Source organism: Caenorhabditis remanei, chromosome X, assembly GCF_010183535.1.
Source record: "Caenorhabditis remanei strain PX506 chromosome X, whole genome shotgun sequence".
Taxonomy (NCBI): domain Eukaryota; kingdom Metazoa; phylum Nematoda; class Chromadorea; order Rhabditida; family Rhabditidae; genus Caenorhabditis; species Caenorhabditis remanei.
In genome coordinates, this window is record NC_071333.1 from 13,891,064 (window position 1) to 13,910,810 (window position 19,747).

General features: G+C 39.4%; 7 protein-coding genes across 7 annotated transcripts; 3 read left to right on the top strand and 4 right to left on the bottom strand.

The window, feature by feature from the left end:
• Nucleotides 1-746: 746 nt before the first annotated feature.
• Nucleotides 747-6,298, top strand: GCK72_024752 (uncharacterized protein; the record flags this gene model as incomplete). The annotated part of the gene is made up of 14 exons (XM_053736027.1): nt 747-806; nt 1,143-1,214; nt 1,268-1,447; nt 1,500-1,640; nt 1,736-2,201; nt 2,255-2,933; nt 2,981-3,094; nt 3,638-3,764; nt 3,813-4,505; nt 4,607-5,466; nt 5,515-5,648; nt 5,702-5,957; nt 6,009-6,152; nt 6,202-6,298. The coding sequence occupies 14 exons, from the start codon at nt 747-749 to the stop codon at nt 6,296-6,298; spliced, it is 4,023 nt and encodes a 1,340-aa protein (XP_053579593.1).
• Nucleotides 6,299-7,508: 1,210 nt separating this feature from the next.
• Nucleotides 7,509-8,605, top strand: GCK72_024753 (uncharacterized protein; the record flags this gene model as incomplete). The annotated part of the gene is made up of 4 exons (XM_003118119.2): nt 7,509-7,751; nt 7,796-8,205; nt 8,257-8,511; nt 8,560-8,605. 4 exons carry the CDS (start codon nt 7,509-7,511, stop codon nt 8,603-8,605), a joined length of 954 nt encoding a protein of 317 aa, XP_003118167.2.
• GCK72_024754 (uncharacterized protein) lies at nt 7,661-8,089 on the bottom strand (the record flags this gene model as incomplete). The annotated part of the gene is made up of 1 exon (XM_053736028.1): nt 7,661-8,089. One exon carries the CDS (start codon nt 8,087-8,089, stop codon nt 7,661-7,663), a length of 429 nt encoding a protein of 142 aa, XP_053579594.1.
• A 727-nt stretch (nt 8,606-9,332) lies between the features above and the next one.
• GCK72_024755 (uncharacterized protein) lies at nt 9,333-11,425 on the bottom strand (the record flags this gene model as incomplete). The annotated part of the gene is made up of 6 exons (XM_053736029.1): nt 9,333-9,385; nt 9,563-10,096; nt 10,398-10,513; nt 10,598-10,940; nt 11,037-11,108; nt 11,200-11,425. The coding sequence occupies 6 exons, from the start codon at nt 11,423-11,425 to the stop codon at nt 9,333-9,335; spliced, it is 1,344 nt and encodes a 447-aa protein (XP_053579595.1).
• Nucleotides 11,426-13,079: 1,654 nt separating this feature from the next.
• On the bottom strand, nt 13,080-14,227 carry GCK72_024756 (uncharacterized protein; the record flags this gene model as incomplete). The annotated part of the gene is made up of 3 exons (XM_053736030.1): nt 13,080-13,405; nt 13,801-13,923; nt 13,972-14,227. 3 exons carry the CDS (start codon nt 14,225-14,227, stop codon nt 13,080-13,082), a joined length of 705 nt encoding a protein of 234 aa, XP_053579596.1.
• Nucleotides 14,228-16,488: 2,261 nt separating this feature from the next.
• GCK72_024757 (uncharacterized protein) lies at nt 16,489-16,758 on the bottom strand (the record flags this gene model as incomplete). The annotated part of the gene is made up of 1 exon (XM_053736031.1): nt 16,489-16,758. One exon carries the CDS (start codon nt 16,756-16,758, stop codon nt 16,489-16,491), a length of 270 nt encoding a protein of 89 aa, XP_053579597.1.
• Nucleotides 16,526-17,625, top strand: GCK72_024758 (uncharacterized protein; the record flags this gene model as incomplete). Its single annotated transcript, XM_003118400.2, has 4 exons — nt 16,526-16,768; nt 16,818-17,227; nt 17,278-17,532; nt 17,580-17,625. 4 exons carry the CDS (start codon nt 16,526-16,528, stop codon nt 17,623-17,625), a joined length of 954 nt encoding a protein of 317 aa, XP_003118448.2.
• Between the last annotated feature and the right edge of the window lie 2,122 nt (nt 17,626-19,747).

The window sequence follows — 19,747 nt, forward strand, 5'->3', positions numbered from 1 at the left end:
TACTGTTTTCACTTTTTGTTAAAGACATCTAAATTGACAGTTTTTTTTTCTAGAACTATTACTTTCATTTCTGAAACAAAGAAATGAAGTTGAAGGACATTTCTATGTGTAGCCATCTGATTTTCGAAATTGATAAGATCAATCTAACTGTACTACTAACGTATTTTTTATATTCAATTCAACTTCCAGTCACTTCCATATCAAAACCGGCTCCCCAAATTGATAACAACTATTCAGCAGATTTCATCAGATAGCATCAGAACACAACTGTTTCAAAATTGCTGTTTCACAATACTAGGTATTTTGTCATCTCCTTCTCCCAACTCTTATTGCAACTCACAGTGGATATATCTCTTTGTGTGTCCGAAGTGCTAGTGGGTGCGTATCTACACCGCTCACAGACGATGAGCGTATTTGTATGTCATTCGTAAAAAGAGAAATTGAGGGAGAGAAAGAGAGAGAGAGAGATGGTGAGCGTGCCCTCCTGCTTCGGCTGCCTCGCACAATCCGGCCCTTCCCCGCCGTCTCCGCCGCTGCCCGTCACGTGTTATGCAGTCGCAACACCACATTTGACGCAACATCACACTGCCGCTTTACAGACAAAGTCTCTTGCTCCCATGTGATCTCTAAACGCCTCCCTCGTTCCAGATTATTTTCCAAAGCCCACGATGTTGTTTTTACTCGATTCGACAAAAATTTCGTTTTAAAAGTTAACTCAATAAAATTGCAATTTTTCAGATTCAAAAATGATTATGTATCATATATTCTACATGGATAGGGGGCAGTGTATGTTATTTAATCTAAATGTAAGTTAATTCAAAAAATATAAGATCCAAAATTTGGGTCCCCAGAATAATAGCCTAATCATCTAAATATAATTGAGAACCTCAGCCGCCCGAAAAATATGAATATTGATCCGGTCAGCTGAGAGATGAGCCCACACATAGAGAAAAAGAGAAGGAGAGACGCAATGGCTTTGCTTGATTAATTAAGTCACCTGTCTACTGTGTACGTACAGAGAAATAGGAAATTGTGACTCAGAAACAGGGATGAAATATAGAATGCAAAAAACTAAAATAACTAGGATTCCAAAAAGCAGACGATGGAAGCGTGGACTGAATGAGATACCTATATTTTTGCAGGCAGAAGCAACGACGTTCAACGGGTTGCTGGATATGGTCTCCAAGGAAGTGGGTCATCGAATCTCAGACCTGGTTAGTTTAAAAAACCGAAATTTGCAACAGTATGCAAAATCTACTCATTTCAGATCATCCTTGACGAGAACGGTACAGCACCTGACGGAAACAAAGCTCTCGCAGATCTCAGTGCTTATGGAAATGCCACAGCTCCCGTCTACTTGTTTCTGAAATCCGGAACTGACCGAGAAAACCACAATTGCAGCGATGTCACGTATATATTTCAGATGATTGACGACGCTGTGGAACAGGTTCGTTATAACAAAAATAAGCGGATTCTAGTAATAATAAGATTTTTTCTAGGCGCAGTACGTTCTGAAGTATGAAGACCCGCTTAAGATCTATATGGAACTGCCAGAACGTGCAAGGACTTGCAAAAAAGTTTGTGGAGAGTCGTTACAAATGTGCGCCACATTGGTACAACAACATCGATTTCTGCATAAGGTATGTTTTAGACACCATAGATTATTGCAGTAACACAAAATGTTGAAGGCTGCACTAGCGGAGCCCATACTGTAGTAACAACAATAATTTTTCAGGGGTGGCTTGCACTAATCAACAACTTGGACAGTTCAGTCACTAAAATGGCCAAAAGAGGGAAGAAATTCAGAACTGTGCATACTAAAATGGAGGAACTTGTCGAAAAATCGGAATCTCTCCTCTTGAACTACTCGGACGTTGTTGAGCAATTGCGGAGGATAGAGGTTCCAATGGAAATCTTGATAAAACCGGCTCCAATGATGGCATCAACCACGTCACCAATCAATTCGGAGGAGAAATGCACATTGTTCGACTTCATCTCAAGAGCGGACCCGAATGCATCTCTAGACGATCTGCCTGAATTAGTCCATGAGAAAATCAGACAACTTAAGGAACATAATGTAAAACATGTATATACAACATTGCAATCAGTGCACGATCAATCGAAAAATGTGGAGTTTCGAGATTTCAAAGGGATCAACAAGAGATTCTCGCAACTGGAGTTTAGCCTAAAAAGCTGTGAAGGTGAGGGATTTAGATATTGAAATTGAGTATCAGATATAGCAATACATTTTCAGAACGCAAAGAGAAAGTGAATCGACTTGTCTCTGCAATCTTGGAGACTCCGAAAATCAATGACCAAAGCAGACTCCCTCCGATCATTGAAGAACATCGTCAATATATGCAATCTATCTTCGACTGCTTCGTAGAATTTCGTAATATGGTCCGAGTTTTCGACCAATCGAAACAAGAAATTCTGAAAAATCTGCGAACGAGAATGTCTGGATTTGTAGTGCAGTCATACGACAGACTTCGAAACGTTTTGAATGATATTGTACAATTTGAATACAAAGGGAATGCAGTTCGGATTCATATGGACTTGATTGGACAGATTCGTGATGCACCCATTTTGTATTCTCAAAGTGTGTCAGAAATTGTTCGGCGACGTTTTTTGAAAGCAGAACTGGAAGATTGGCATACTGACCATTCGACAAAATGCGGACAATTCAGTTCTGATGAGGAAAAAAGCCGAGAACAACTAGGCCGAAAGCTGAAGAAACATTTCCTTCATGCACTCTTCCCTGGTCTCTTCGATAATTTGCCAGAATTCTTTGTAAAAGCACCACTGAAGGAATATGACACTGATTTACCATTTATTGCCAAGGATTACATCAGAGAACTTCGAGAAGCACTTCCCGAACTTGAACCATATTTGAAGGTTACCGTTCCAAATGTTGCTGGCAAGCTGGCTACAAAGTAAGTGACATAAAATTATTGAAACGGAACTAATCACAATTTTTCAGAGGAGTCAAAGCTCACCCTCCATTTGGACAAACTCGCGTTGAGAGTTTCTTGACAGAGGAACCAATGAGAATGGCTCGCTCACACTTTAATTACTCCCCGGCAGCATGGCTCAGGTAAGAATTCAAGCTTCAGGATGTACTATGAACTACAAATTCACGAGCGAAATAGTAGAACTTATTAGCTAAACAACAAAAAAACGCACAAACGCAAGAGAAATAGCGAATATTAAAGATGAAATCACTATAGACTATATCAAAATCACGTTTTGATACGAGCTAGAACCTGAAGCACGCTAAAAATACCAAAGCACAGTCTTTTGAAGGAGGAATCAATATATTCCAAGCCAACCGGCTAAAAATCCTTTAAAAAAACAATTAACTATAAAAACCGGTCTAAAACCAAAACGAAACGTGAAATCAACTAACGAGAAAAACGGAGTTACTAATGTGCCGCCCGCTTTTTCTCCATCAAAAGCGAAAATGAAAAAATAGCTGCGAGAAATACGCGCGCTCGTAGGTCAATGCGGCAACACAGTGACATGCAGAGAAGAGTCTAGAAACTCAAACGACTTCAAAGAATTGTTTAGAAGAGAACACGTTGCCAACAGTACAACGATAATATTTTTAATTCCGAAATTGGAAACTTCTTTTTTTCAGCGAAGACGGTGGTGATTCGTCTCCAATTCCTCAACCAGTAATGTGCCGATCACCAGACAACGCTCTACGGGAGTCTCAATGCAGATCAATTCCATATGTTCCATCTCTTCAACAACTGGAGGGTTTGGTATGTTATAGTGGTGTTAGTGTCATCTGTATATTTTCTTGTTCTCAGGATGCCCCTGCACCAGGCTCATCTGCTCCGATCAGCATTCCAAATGCCTCATCATCTCGTATCAATTTCAAACAGTCTGGTCGTCAAATGAGTTCACAAGACTTGACTCAAGTTGGGTCAGCGGTCTCATCAGACACATCTTTGCTAGGACATGAAACTCCTGTCAAAATTCAAGATACTGTTATGATGATGGAGAAACAATCGGAACTTCAACAGCAATCAAACATGAGCGATAGCAATGAGAGTATCGATTCTTTGATGGATGTTTATGAGACCATTGACTACCCAGCCGAAGATATTTTGGTTGGATTGTCAGATAAAACCGGTCAATTGGAAGATGCAGTAAAACGACTAGGGAAAATGCAAACCCTCGTGTCCAACATGCAACCGAAAAACGAGCGTCTATTCAAATACCTCCATCAAACAGCTCCACGCGATTTCGAGTTGATCATCCATGACGGCGACAAGCTGAAAAATCGTATCAAGGAACTCGGCGAGAGTGTTGAGTGCCTTGAAGTGGAGTTGGAAACTAGAAGAAGCACGGAAACTGGACTGGAAGCCAAACTTGCTGAAATGACAGTTTCACATAAGAAGGATATTGAAGAGACGCAAGCGGAATGCATTAAAAGGATGTCTGTGGAGTTTGAACTCATGACGGATAGCATGTCGAGACAGAGCAAAGAGCTTATTGAGGTAAATAAGAAAATATCATGATAACATCACTCATGATAAGAATTTGAGTGAAATTTCACTAGAAAATAGTGAAATTCTTCCTAAAACTCATTCATTTACAGAGCAAGGACCGTGAAATTGAGGAACTGAAGGCCAAACTAGAAAAACAGACGCTGTCTCATGAGAAAGCTCTTCGCAACGACCCCTACACGGAAGAATACAAACGGAACTTGACTGCAGAGATTCGTGCAGAACTAGAGAAGGAGTTCAAACAACGTATCGAAATCATCACCAAAGCTGTTGAATGCAAGAAAGATGAAGCGTTTGCCCGGCAGGAAAAGACTTTGGAAATCGAGAATCGTGTTCTGTCGTCTGAAAACGAAGTCAAATCCAAGAAACTCGAGGCAATGAACTGTGAGAAGGAACAACTTGAATCGCTGATTCGCCAGATGCCAGATGGAGAAATAATTTTGGAAGAATTCAACGCTTTGAAAGAGAGTCAACCATCCGTGCATATCAAAGACAAATTTGCTGCTATTAGATCCAAAATGGATAGAAGTACGGACTCCAGATGCCTCGACAACAACAAAGTCCTTCTTATCGACAACATTCTGAAGATTCATAAGCTTCAACAACTCGTCGATGAAAGATTGAAGTATAAAGAGGTTATCAAGAGTCAACCAGGTGGTGAACAAGTTTTGCAATGCTTGGAATCTAGTACCCCATCCGTCGCAGTCGATATGGAAACATTCTGGAAAGAGCTCACGTCATATTCTGGAGCATTCGACGAGGCAGGCCGGAAAATCACTAAAATTCATGAATTGGAGATGGAAGCAGTGTGGCTTCAAGCTCTCGTCCGTGCGAATCCAAGTGGTCCCAACATTAGAGACATCTCAGCCGAGTTGCACAAAGAAAACCATCAGAAGGATGTCGAAACTGTTACATCTATATCTATGATGGATATCTTCATGGATCATGATAGGTAAACTTAGATAAATATGAGTTCTCGCTAATAGAATTCTATTTACAGAGAGGAAATCAAAAAACTCGCTCGTACAATGCAAATGTGGATGAATGCTTATGTGACCAGTCTTCGTTCTGGAGGAACATATGCAATTGAGGATTCTCCAAAAATCAAGGAGTGTGCTGCTAAGTACAAATCACGTGAGTAGCACCATAAACATCTCAACATAAAATAATTCCCAAATTCTTTCCAGATATCATGAAAAACTCCTCCTACCACGGTATGGAAGAAAGCTTCTTCCAACCAATGGCTGCCAGCACCATCCAACACAAACCAGCACAAGAGGATCTCTCTTTTGAAGTAGAGCGATGCAGTCAGAATACTATGTCCACTCAAACTCGTCTTTGTCTTCCTGCCATGAATCTTTTGGTTTCTGTACAAGATATCAAAGTTGGCTCAGCTGTTCTCGTGATCTGGCATCAAGCACATAACGCTTATGTAATCTTCTGGTGAGTGAAATCTAATGGCATCATAGAAATTTGAACATTAACATATTACAGCTCCAGCCCACATCGCTTTTTCGTGAAGGAGTCTTCAATCCGTCGCCTTGGCATCAACACTCAAGATCCCACTACTCGACGCAACTGGATTATTGCAAGAGTTGTCCGTTCTGATAGCTGTTCCATCAAGAAACCAATTAATCGGTAAGAAGTTCTTTTGAGAATTCTTTCTTCAAAAATTAATATTCTCCAGGTACAACCTCTCCGTGGGAACCATCGTCCGCCGTGTTGAAGTTGAAACTGTCAGTATGGATTTTGAGGGGGACTTCCAGAAAATATCAATTGCCTGACTATAGTCATCTGACATGCTCGTCCACCACCACCCAGTTTCATTTTTTCGTGTTATACTCTTTTTTCTGGTCATTGTCATGAATGTAAATTCCTTTGTTAACTTTTTGTATTTTTTGTAAAACTGTAAATCTTCTTCTTTCATTAACGAGAGCTTTATCTGTTAATGCACCCTTTACCGTTTTTGTTTTCTTTTTTGTCTCAGTTTTATTGGATCCGTCAACACGTTTGTTCATACTGGTATTGTGTAGGATATATTGAATTTTTTACAAATGTTTTTTGGTCCAAATGAACTGACATCAAACTATTTTTTTCTACCTAACATCATTCTTCAAATCCCATGTTTTCATTATATTCCCAAAAACACTTGCGCGTAAAATCGGGCGATTTATTCCCTTACGCGCACAGTGCAAACACCGCACCTACTACGGACCATTGTTTGCGTGCGACCCCGCTGAGGACACACATTTGGCCCCCCTCATTTCTCGTCTCATTTGGTTTTTTCTCGCACACCCTTTTACTCTTTATCACGCCAGTGACAATCCGTGATAATGCGTTTATTTTGATTGGCATGCAAAGCGTTATCACTAAATTTCAAGACTAATTTCCATTATTCCTCCCACTACAAAACGAGTCAAGAGTAACACTTTTGAAACCGTGAAAACCAACTCCGCCCATCATAAAACGCCGCAATCAAAATGAAAACCATAGGGTCGGAAGCAAGTGTGATCATTTTCACATCTCTCGTCCGTCTGCGTATCCGCTGTACTCTGTACTCTACACGTTGAATTCGGGAAATTTGTGCACTTTCGGTCTCTATTCTGAGTTTTGTCATCATTTTCTCTTCTGCCGAAAATTCTGTGCGGCGAGTTGAATTTTGTTATCAGAGTCGCGGATTACATATAATACGAAGAAACAGTAGGAGGAAAAAAAACACCGATAAGGTTCGGAATTCAACCTGCGAAACATTCGAACGTTTCCTGACGAATTGCCGACGGACTATTTGAAGATATCTGATAGATTCTATTTCCGATAGAAGTTTTGTTTGTATTCAGTTTTCTTCAAGGTTATTTAACAAAACTAAAACGTATTTGCCAACACTTTTCGCACCTTTCATCTCCTACGATCACATTTTCCGCTCACATTGTTTCGATCTGTTCTCTGAGACTTCTCTCAAATAAACTATTTTCAAATCAACTATTTCAGCGCATCATGTCGTCATCTTCCGCCGCCATTACTCTCTCCAATGGAATCAAGATGCCGGTCATCGGACTTGGAACCTGGCAATCCAGCCCAGCTGAGGTTATCGCCGCTGTCAAAGCCTCTGTTAAGGCTGGATATCGTCTCATCGACACTGCAGCCGTCTACCAGAACGAGGAAGCCATCGGAACTGCCATCAAGGAGTTGGTTGATGAAGGAGTCGTCAAGCGAGAGGAGCTCTTCATCACTACCAAGGTTGGTACAGGCTTACAATTTATTGAAATTCTGAGTGTTTTCAGGCCTGGACTCACGAGCTTGCTCCAGGAAAGCTTGAGGGTGGTCTCCGTGCTTCTCTCAAGAAACTCCAACTTGAGTACGTCGATCTCTACCTTGCTCACATGCCAACTGCCTTCAACGATGACATGAGCCAGCACGTTGCCTCTCCAGTCGAGGACGTCTGGCGCCAGTTCGATGCCGTCTATAAAACCGGACTCGCCAAGTCTGTTGGAGTTTCCAACTGGAACAACGAACAAATCGGTCGCGCTTTGGCTCTTGGACTCACCCCAATCCACAACTCTCAAGTGGAGCTCCATCTTTACTTCCCACAACACGAGCACGTTGACTTCTGCAAGGCTCACAACATCTCCGTCACCTCGTACGCCACTCTTGGAAGTCCAGGACGTGTCAACTTTACTCTTCCAACCGGACAGTGAGTTTTTTCCCCGTAGTGTTCATTCGAATCGCACTCCAAAATGTTCAGAAAACTCGACTGGGCTCCAGCTCCATCTGACCTCGAAGACAAAAACGTTGTTGCCCTCGCAGAGAAGAACAAGAAGACACCAGCTCAAGTTCTTCTCCGTTACGCGTTGGACCGTGGACTCGCCATCATTCCAAAGTCGGTCAACATTAGCCGCATCGAGGAGAACTTCAATGTCTTTGATTTTACCATCTCCCAGGATGAAATCGCTAAGCTCGAGGAGAGCAAGATCTCTCAGCGTCTTTTCCTTCAAGACTTGTGAGTTTTGAGTTTGGTTTGAAATCTATAATTATGTTCCGATTTCAGCATGGCTGGACACCCAGAAGATGCCTTTGCCAACGAGCGCAAGTAAATCGTCTACCGGTCCTTTCTCTACATCCTTCTCAAAGTTCAATCACTTTTCTGTTCAACCTGTTTTATGACTGTTTTATTTGCTACCACACCATAATGATGTCAATAAATTGAATTTGTTCCGGTTTTTAAGCATTTCTATATTTCGGGCTTTTTAGGTCTGACCAAAAAATCTCAGATTGAACCTCTTTACATGTTCAGCCGTGTGATCTGAAAAAAAAACAGTCGTCAAGAACCAGATTTTGAGCAACTCACACTTTTTGTAGTCCAAAATAACTAGCGCCAGTTAATTTTTTAGTTTCTCGTTGCTATCAGTTAATATATCAACATCATCTATTTCCATACTCAGGAACCATAATCGGCTTGCAATTATTCGTTTTCTACTCATTCGACGTTGGTAACCTTATCGATACAGATGTCATTCCTGATGTCAATCACTCGAGAAATCTAAAGTGATTAGAATATTGAAAAAAAACTTCCCTGATCTTATTAAAAAACCAACTGGAAAATTTTTTATTGATAAGATAAAAATTGATGACGCTGATGGAAAATTTTGAAAACAGAAAATCAGAATACAAATCAAATGAGGGCAAAAGTTTGACTAAAAAAGAAAACTGGAACAAAACTTTTTTCCCAATTAAGGTCAAGTCGTGATTAGAGAAAACGTAATTATCAAAATATTAAATAAAAACTTCAGTTGTAATCGGCGAGAGGTGGAATTGGGTTTGTTAGTAGAGAGACTTTTGCTGATGGGCTCCGGCTGCTGGTGGGGATGCTGGTTCTGAAAATATGTAGTTATATTCAGAATTGAATTTTACAAACATAATCTTATTACAACTTATTCAAGTTTATTTTTACTTCGGTAAAAATCAAAACTCGGATTCAGAAAAAATATACAAAACTCGAGTTACCACTACCGTAAGACTAGCTCCGTCAGACTCCATCTTCCTCTTCTCACCTTTCGCCTCCTCGTCTTTGATTTCTTGGCGTCTTTTCGCTTCTTTTTCCAGTTCAGCCAGTATCTGATAGCTTGCTGCCATTCTTTGACGAGCCTGTTCCACATTATCAATCACCGGTTCTGGTGGTTTCAAGTTAGGATCCACGAGGGGATTTTGACACGCAATAGCAGCAACTCTTGCCTCTTGTAACATTCTTTCATGCGTCATCCTAAGTAAATAATATGGAGATGGAGGCTCTTCTTTTTTTATTTCTTTTCTAGCTCCCACAACGTTCAGTTCCTCGAATTCAGTCTCTGGTAACCTCTCGAGCACTATCTGTATATCTATTTTTTGCAACTCGTAAAGCCTTTTTGCTGAGAGATCTCGAATCAATTCCAATGCTTTTCGAAACTCCCAACGTTCTTTTCTAGGCACTGGATGCAACACATCAATTGTCATCTGTATGAAATCATCTTCTGCCAAGCTTTTTCGAACGGCCATTTGAAACTTTGAAAGACTCTGTTGTTCAGTTGACGGAGCAACTTGATCGAGTTCTGAAATTGAAGAAACGTTTTAGCTAAATCCTTATCAACTGTGAAAAACCTGAATATCTTCTCTAGTTTTTCATATAATCATCTCTAATATTGAATATTAAAACAATGTGAGAGAGCACCGAGTGTGAGAGTGTCAGACTTCTCAGCACCCTCATATCCCGCGTTTCAATCGAAGTTGTATATCTCAAAACCCAGCAAAGCTACCAAAAAGTTGTCAACTTGGAGAATAAAAAATCATAGAATTTGGAATATAACTATTATTATACCTATGCCTATCGGACTCCATCTCCTTCTCACTCACTTTTTTCTCGAAGATCTCCATCCCTTGTCTCCTGCGCTTTTTGCTGACCATCTGGAGTACCGTCACGAGCTTTCTTTTCCTCCTGTTTCTTGTTCTTCACAGCAGTCTTTTTCTTGCTTGCTTTTTTTTCCGCTTCCGAACGTTCTGGTTGAGAAGCAGATGATTCCGAACCGTCTTTTGACCGATCCTTCTCCATTCACCGTTGTTCTTGTTTCTTCTTCCTTTCAGCTTCCCTCGCATCCATGTATTTGATCTCCAGGCGTCTCATCGCTTCTCTGTCTAATAGTTCAATCATTTCAATCACAGCTTCCGAATATTTTCTTTTCTTCCTTTCAGCTTCCCTCGAATCCATGTATTTGATTCCCTGGCGTCTCATCGTTTCTCTTTCTAATAGTTCAAACATTTTCATTACTCTTGCTGCTTGTTTTTGACGAGCCTGTTCCATATAATCAATCACCGGTCTGGGTAGTTTCAAGGGAGTTGGGTCTGTTAGTGAGGAAGTTGCTGCTGGTGGGGCTCTGGCTGCTGGTGAGAATGCACGTTCTGAATATATGTAGTTCTATTCAGAATTAAATCTTACAAGCAGAATCTGATAATAAATTGTTCTAGTTTATTCTAACTTCTGTGAAAGTTAATCACTTTCAGCATCATCTGGAATAGCGTTTCCAAATCCATAGATACGCACTCGCTCTTTAATTTGTGCCTTGTTTGCTGGATCATGTTGCTTTTCATGTTTTATAATAAAACCCAATTACCACTACCGCAGGACTAGCTCCGTCAGACTCCATTTCCTTTTTCTCACCTTTCGCCTCCTCGTCTTTGATTATCTGGAGTCTCATCGCTTCTCTTTCTACTAGTTTAATCAGTTCAATCACAGCTTCCGAACGTTCTGGTTGAGAAGTAGATGATTCCGAACCGTCTTTTGACCGATTCTTTTCCATTCTCCGTTGTTCTTGTTTCTTCTTCCTTTCAGTTTCCTTCGCATCCATGTCTTTGATCTCTTGGCGTATCTTTGCATTTCTTTCCATTAGTTCATCCAGTTTTTTTCCCTTTCTGCCATTTTTTGACAAGCCTGCTCCGCATAATCAATCACCGGTTCGGGTGGTTTCAAGTTCGGATACCCTGGAGGAGGCGGGTCTTGGTCCATTTTCTAAAAACTCAGATATTTTAGTTGTGGGAATCTGGAAAACAAGCAGTTAAGGAATTGGTAAGATAAAAACGTACGCTAAGGAAGGAAAGGAGAAAAAACAGAAAAAAAAACAAGATTTGTTCCAAAATACATTTCAGATGTTTTCACATAACAAAAAATGGACCGAAATGATCAGAAAAGATGCTATGATTTTTCTATTTTTCATTGACAAAAAAACGAAAGTTTAGGAATGAAATATATCCTCCAGATAGATTCTCAAATAATTTCACAAACATCTCGAAAAAAGCAGAAATTGAACTATAGCATGTTTCAAAAAACTTCTGATTCAGTTAAGAAAAGGAGAATGAACAAATGAAAAAATTAAAATGATATAGCAGTATTAAGAGAAGTTGTTCTAGCGCATCACAGAATCTTTTCAATAAAAAAAGAACTCCAGGATGTGTTTCTGATTCAGTTAAAAGTAACTGTTCAAATACAAATGACCATCGTTCGAAGTCTCTATTTGCCTCGGATGAGAACGCCGTGAGATGGCAGACGACAGACACGGGGATTTGAGAAACGCAGATGATGAAGACTGAAGCCTATTCAGTTGTTTTATTCTCATTAGAGCGTGTTTGCAAAATTTGGAAGAATTGGGGGAAAAGGCGGGAGAGAGTGGAGCCATTGATATGTAGTAGTGAAGTGATATCCATAAGCCGAATGAAGCTGAACCGATAAGAGAATAAAGTGAGGAAAGACAGAGGAAAGAAAAAAGGAGCAGGACTGAAAGGGCAAAAGGAAAAGAGAGCTTTTCAGAAAAGTTGCAAATTTTGGTCTGAAATTGAGGCCAGCTCTGCTTCAGATCAAAACTTGATCACCTTTCGATCAGAAATTCGAAAAAGCCAGCTTCAGAAGTTCCAACCTTCACACTGAAACATCCGGTGACGTCCGCCTAGTCCATTCGAAAATTCTCTACACTATGGTGCACCAATTATCGACGTTTAACGCAATGCACACGGAGAGACAAACCGTTCCATGCGACAGATATAGTACCTATGACGTCATTTGTCTTCCAAGAAGACATTGACCCATCGAGAGGGGTAACAGGGATACACACACACACACTACTCTCGACAAGAGGCATATGGTCACGTACGTTAATCATGGTAATTCGAGGCAAGCTTATCTTTTTGAAGAAACCCGGGTGATGGGCATTTAGAAGGTACTGGTAGGATGAAAATAGAGAGAACATCGGAATAAAATTACGAACGTTGGGAGGGTGAAAAATATAAATGTTGTGTTATTGTCAAACCGTGTTCTCAGATAGTATTATGGAACATTTCGTTTCTCTCATCTCGCGGGATCTGTTTCGTCTTCAAGAAGTTGAGCGAGAATCGGAGAGGATGGGAATCCTGAGAAAGTTGAATCTTCTGTGGGCGGAGCTTTCATAGATGCCGAAGGAACTTTTGTCAGTTCGTCAGCTTACAGAAGAAAAGTTTTTTTCTCAGAATTAAAAATGATAACATTTTATTCACAGAAATTATTCAGTAATATTAATTATTTTTTGAAATCGTTGCCAGTTCCTTCAGCTTCTTCTCTTGACCAGCCTCCCCAACGTTCGGTTCCTCGAGTTCAGTCTCTTGCAACCTGTCGAGGACTATTTGTATATCTATTTTTTGGATCTCGGTAAGGCTATGCATTGATAGATCCCGACGCAATTCCAATACTTTTCGAAACTCCGAACGTTCTTTTCTAGGCGCTTTGTGCAACACGTCAATCGCCATCTGTATGAAATCATTCTTTGCCAAGCTTTTTTGAACGGCCATTTGAAACTTCGAAAGGCTCTGTTGTTCAGTAGACGGAGCAACTTGATCAAGTTCTGAAATTAAAGACACTTTTTAGCTCAATCATTATCAACTGTAATAAACCTAAATATTTTCTCTAGTTTTTTCAGATAATCATCTTAAATATAAAATATTGAACCTAAATAAAAGAGGGCAGAAAAATGAGAGTGTCCGACTTCTCTGCACCCACATATCCCACGTTTCAGTTAAAATTGTATATGTCAAAACTTAGCAAAGCTACGAAAAAGTTGTCAACTGCAAAAATGAAGAGCACGGTTTGGAGAACACAAAATCATGAAACTTGGAATATGACTATTATGATACCTACAATATTATGATACACTTGAGTTTTCTACAGGACTAGCTCTGTGGGATTCCATCTCCCTTTTATCCTTCTCACTTTCAGTTTTCCTTATTCCCATCAACTCACTTTTCTTTTTGTCAGCCATGGTAGCAGCTACTTGTTCCATCCCATCTGAACCAACTGGAGATGGAAGCCAGATCTGTTCCTCTTCTGCGTTTTCTTTTTTTTTCAGATCAACAGAGGTTCTTTCTGGAAAAGTTATGATTTGAACACTGGAAGCCGTGCTACCGGAATCACCATCTTTATTGGTCTCTTTCATTGCTACTGGTTCTTGATTTGCAGTTTCGGCTTGACCTGCAAAAGAAAAATCAGCCTTTTCGTTCTGCTCTTTTGTTTCTTTCTGCTCCTGAGGTTGTTTTTCCTTCTCTGTCGTTTCTTGTTGAGCATCTGGAACACCGTCACGAGCTTTCTTCTCCTCCTGTTGCTGTTTCTCCTCTGCAGCCTTTCTCTTTCTTGAGTTCGGATCTCCGGCTGGAGGCGGATCTTCGTTCATTTTCTAAAAAATTAGATGTTTTAGTTGTCGGAATCTGGAAAACAGGCAATTAAGGAATTGGTAAGATGAAAACCTAGGCTTTTAAGAAAAGGAGAATGAAAAAAAATGAAAAAATTAAAATGATATAGCAGAATTAAGAGAAGTTGTTCTAGCGCATGACAGAGTCTTTTTAATAAAAACAGAACTCCAGGATGTGTTTCTGATTCAGTTAAAAGTAACTGTTCAAATACAAATGACCATCGTTCGAAGTCTCTATTTGCCTCGGAAGAGAACGCCGTGAGATGGCAGGCGATAGACAAGGGGGATTTGAGAAACGCAGATAATGGAGACTATTCAGTTGTTTTATTTCATTAGAGCGTGTTTGCGAAATTTGGAATAATTGGGGGAAAAGACGGGAGAGAGTGGAGACATTGACATGTAGTAGTCAAGTGATATCCATCAGACAAATAAAGCTGAACCGATAAAACAAAAATGTAAGGACAGGCAGGGGAGAGAGAAGATAAACAGGACTAAAAGGAAAAGTGGAAAAAATAGAGTTTCAGAGAAGTTTCAACTTTTGGTCTGAAGTTGAGGCCAGCTCGGCTTCAGATCAAAACGTAATCACCTTTTGATCAGAAATTCGAAAAAATCCGCTTCAGAAGTTCGAACCATCACACTGAGACATCCGGTGACGTCCGCCTAGTCCATTCGAAAATTCTCTACACTATGGTGCACCAATTATCGACGTTTAACGCAATGCACACGGAGAGACAAACCGTTCCATACGACAGATATAGTACCTATGACGTCATTTGTCTTCCTAGAAAACACTGACCCATCGAGAGGAGTGACAGGGATACACACATACACACACACACTGCTCTCGACGAGGGGCATATTGTCACGTCAAGGTGATTAGAGGTATGGATACAAACTCATCTTTTTGAAGCAACCCGGTAAAGGTGGTGGGTAATTTGAGGATACTGGCCAGATGGAAATAGAAAAGACATCCTATTGAAATATAATTACGAACCTTGGGAGAAGCTTCATGCAGGTGGGAAGAATAATTGTTTTGTCATTGTCGAACAGTGTTCTTAGGGAGTTCTATGAACATTTCTTTTTTTTCTCTTGCTGGATCTGTTTCATCTTCCAGAAGTTGAGTGTGGCGACGTCATTTGTGAAGAAGTACTAATTTAGCCCGCGCACTACCCTCTTTGGGAAGGCCAGGGGCATCTATGGTTGTTAGAAGGAACGGCGAAAACAAGAGCGGTTCAGTGGTGGTAGTAGTTGCGTATTTCAGTGGAGATAGAGAAAGTTAAAAGATAAGGGAAATTGAAAAGTGAGTTGGTTGGAGGGAAATTATACATATTACGGCCACAACATAGAGCGAGAATTGAAGAGGATGAAATTCCGGTCGGCTCTTCTGTGGGGGGGGGGGTCTTCCATAGATGTCTAATGCATTTCTGTTAGTTTATCAGCTTCTCTAACGAAAGGTGTTGGTATTTGTATAAGAGATATTTTTACCAAACATGTTAAATTTCGGCCCGTCTCGGCCCGTCGGCCAGGATTCAGGAAAAGGTACATACTTTTTTGATTGAAAAGCTTTTTAAATCCAATTTCTTGATTCATAACTAGCTTTTGATTGAGTTCGGAATTTCGTTCAAAGTTAAGTTCCAATTTTTTTTTGAATTTCAAACCCCGGGCCGGGAAATATTCCGAATTTAGTGCGGTTTGTGACAGGTTTGATTTTCACGAGCAGAAATCACTCAATTCCAACAAAAGCGTTTTCAACTTCAATTTTAAAAAAGTCAAGCGATATACATATTTCATACACGTACTTCACAAGCAGTTCATTTTATGTTATAATTGTATATTAAAATTTGAAAAACGGTGTTACATGTTCGAATGAAAATTGAAAGGTCTACTGTAGACTGACTAAAGAAATCTGATTTTTTATTCAAACGAAACTGTCTTAGACACAACTATTTCTTTTTTTCATTGTCAATAAAATATTTGATTTCTGCTTTCATACTTGCCTACCGATAGTTTCATTTTTCCCTAAAAGCGTAGTTTCCGAAAATGATGACATAATTTGTTTGTTCTGTGTATAGTTTGCAACACTCAACTATAAGCTTTCTTATCTGGAGAAGCATTGCGAGCAGTGCATATAAATGAATTGTGAATTATCATCTTTAGCATCTAATGTTTCTAAAACACTTCAATTTTATAACTTTTTCTTTTTTTGGAGAGACTTGTTCTGAATATTCAATTATTTCCCTAAGTCAATGAATATTTCTTATTTTTAGTGATTTGCGTACAATGACTGCTTCTTCTCCCTTTATTACTCTCTCCAATGGCGTCAAGATGCCAGCAGTTGGGCTTGGAACCTGGCAATCTAGTCCTGAAGAGGTTATGGCTGCTGTCAAAGCCGCTGTCAAGGCTGGATATCGTCTCATCGACACTGCCGCATTATATTTCAATGAAGAAGCAATCGGAACTGCTATCAAAGAATTGATCGACGAGAAAGTGGTCACCCGCGAAGAGCTGTTCATTACGACTAAAGTAAGTGGCTAGTAAGTTCAAAAATTTTACAAAGTTTTATATTTTTTAGGCCTGGTCCAATGAAATCGCTCCAGGAAAGCTTGAGCCAGCTCTCAGAAACTCGCTCAAGAAGCTCCAACTTGAGTATGTCGATTTGTACCTTGCTCATATGCCAGCTGCGGTAAATGAAGATATGAGTAAGGCTGTCAACTCTCCAGTAGAAGACGTCTGGCGTCAGTTTGATGGTGTCTACAAGGCAGGACTCGCTAAAGCTGTTGGAGTTTCCAACTGGAACAATGAACAAATTGGACGTGCTCTTGCCACTGGACTCACTCCAGTTCACAACTCTCAAGTTGAACTTCATCTTTATTTCCCACAACACGAGCACGTTGATTTCTGCAAGGCTCACAACATCACAGTCACATCGTTCGGAACCCTTGGAAGTCCAGGACGTGTCAATTTTACCCTTCCAAACGGACAGTAAGTGTTTTATTGATCAATTCCTAGTACTCATGAAATACTATTTTCAGTAAACCCGAGTGGGCTCCAGCACCATCCGAGCTTAAGGACCCTAACGTACTTGCAATTGCCGAAGAAAAGAAGAAGACTCCAGCTCAAGTACTTCTCCGTTACGCGATGGACCGAGGACTTGCTATTATTCCAAAATCTGTCCATGAGAACCGTATTAAGGAGAACTTTGAACTTTTTGATTTCACTATTTCTCAAGAAGAAATTGCTAAGCTTGAGAAGAGCAAGATCTCCCAGCGTCTTTTCCTTCAAGACTTGTAAGTTTTTTTACTTACACAATGTGTCATAATGTGACAATTTTCAGTATGATTGGACACCCAGAAGATCCATTTGCTGATGAACGCAAGTAAATCGTCTACATTCTTCTTTCATATTTGTACTGTAGCTGTTTCACCCGTGATGTTTTTGTTGAAATGAAATAAAAGTGAAATTTTCATTGTTCTGAATTTTTTTAAATGAAACATGTGCTGCAACAAATATAGCAGAGGTTAAGTTACAAAAAATACGTCAATAGCGAAAGCCCATTGAGAGCATAACCCCTATATGCCAGATACCTGTTCCGAGCAGAGCACATTTGTAGAAAAACTTCCTCCTAAGCGTTGAGTGATATCCTTTCTGTCATGTTCGTATAAACGTGGAGGGGTATGTGGACACAGCCGTTTTTTCGAGGGAATTATGACATCAGCAACAATTCCATCATTTTTTATTTTTGGTTCACTTTACATGCTCCTCCTTGTGAAATCGAATTAGAGTGAAGTTACCTTTGAAAAATCGTGACCAAAACGAAACGGGTACTGATTTTGTCTTCTAAATTGGTCGGTTTTGCAAAAACCAAAAAGCTACATTTTTGTTATTTTTTCCGTGTCCAAGATATAAAATGATGAAATGTTTATTTCGTTTTTGCAGAAAGAATTCAGAGATTATCATCATCTAATTAAAATACTTCCGTTAATAATGAAAATATAAATATAAATTCCCTTCTAATGTTGTTGCTTAGAGAACTCTTCCAGAATGTAATCGTAAAGATCCTATGATGTTTATCATTTTTTGGAACATCTTATCAGATCGTTTTTCCAGAAGAATTATATAGATTTTCAAGCGTCCCTAGACTCTTTTCAACATGGAAGTCCATGTTATTTGTTAAAAAAGCTTTTGAGGAACTAAATAATGACATTTGTTTCTCACGGAGAATGTTCACAACTCATGGAGTTGACAATATAATTTGTTATGCTAGACGTTTCCGTGGCACGTATTTATGTAACAAAAATAAATATCTGTCGATTGTTCCTTACGTCAAAGTTTGCTTCTAATTGAGAAAATGTGTTTTCTAATATAATTTTAGTTTTTATTAAACTTTATGAATTCAATTATGATGACAATTTACGGTTTATGAAATCATGCTGCAAAAAATCAAACAAGATAAAGTTGGATCTATGAAAATCGTATAGTTGCAATGACGAAACTTTTAAAATTATAAGTCACAATTTGAAATCGTCATATTATTAATCGAAAAGTTTGTGTCTTGATTGATGTAGGGATTAATGTAAAATGAAGAATGGGTGGGAACTCGAACTTTGATAATTGTTTCATAGTTATACTTAAGACAGGATCCGGGAAATACCTTCAAGGAAAACAACACATTTTCTAGTTAGTGAACATTCAATTTTACGTGCAATGTTTTAATTTTTCACGACACTTTTCAATTTATGCACTCTACCAAATATGTTATCATTTCTATGACCTGCTTTTCAGGGGATTCCCTTTCAAAAATCTTCCAAATTTTAAGATTTTGTCCGGATTTTGGTTTCTCAGAGGAAGTGGACCAATTTTTCAACATGTCTCTTTGTTTTTTTCCTGAAGAAACAACAAGACACAGTCATCTCGTTTTCTGTTTCAAAATTCAGTCGTCATAGCGTCTGCTGTTCAACCAGAACACCAACATTTTCGCTTACCACTTGTCAAAAAATGTGTTGTGTGTGTATTCAAATGCTCCTCGAGCCTCTCTTCAATTCCAATATAGGATAATAGGCAAATTTGGACATGCTCCTATTTTTGGACGTCGTTTGGCCTTTCGATACAATTTTCATTCATTTTTAACTGGTTTGTTTTTGTTTTCTGCATAATTTGGACCGGTTACTTATCATTTCTTTAATGTTTCACTACTCTGGTATCAATCTCCATTTCCAGAATCGTCTAAGCGACATTCGTAAAAATCACGACACAAATAGATACGTTGATCTGATAGAATATTTAAGTTTCTACCAGGAAAAAAAAAACTCATTTCAGAAAAAAAGAACTAAGAAGGGTGGCATTTCGAATCAGTTTGAATTCCTGATACTTTTATTTATACATTTTTAGATTTTGGTCTCTCTTATTCTATGTCACAACTTTTCGCGTCATACCGGAAACTTCCAATCCTTTTTTGCAAAATTGGCTCCTTTATAGCTGGCTAATTCTGTGCTTGCCGTAGCC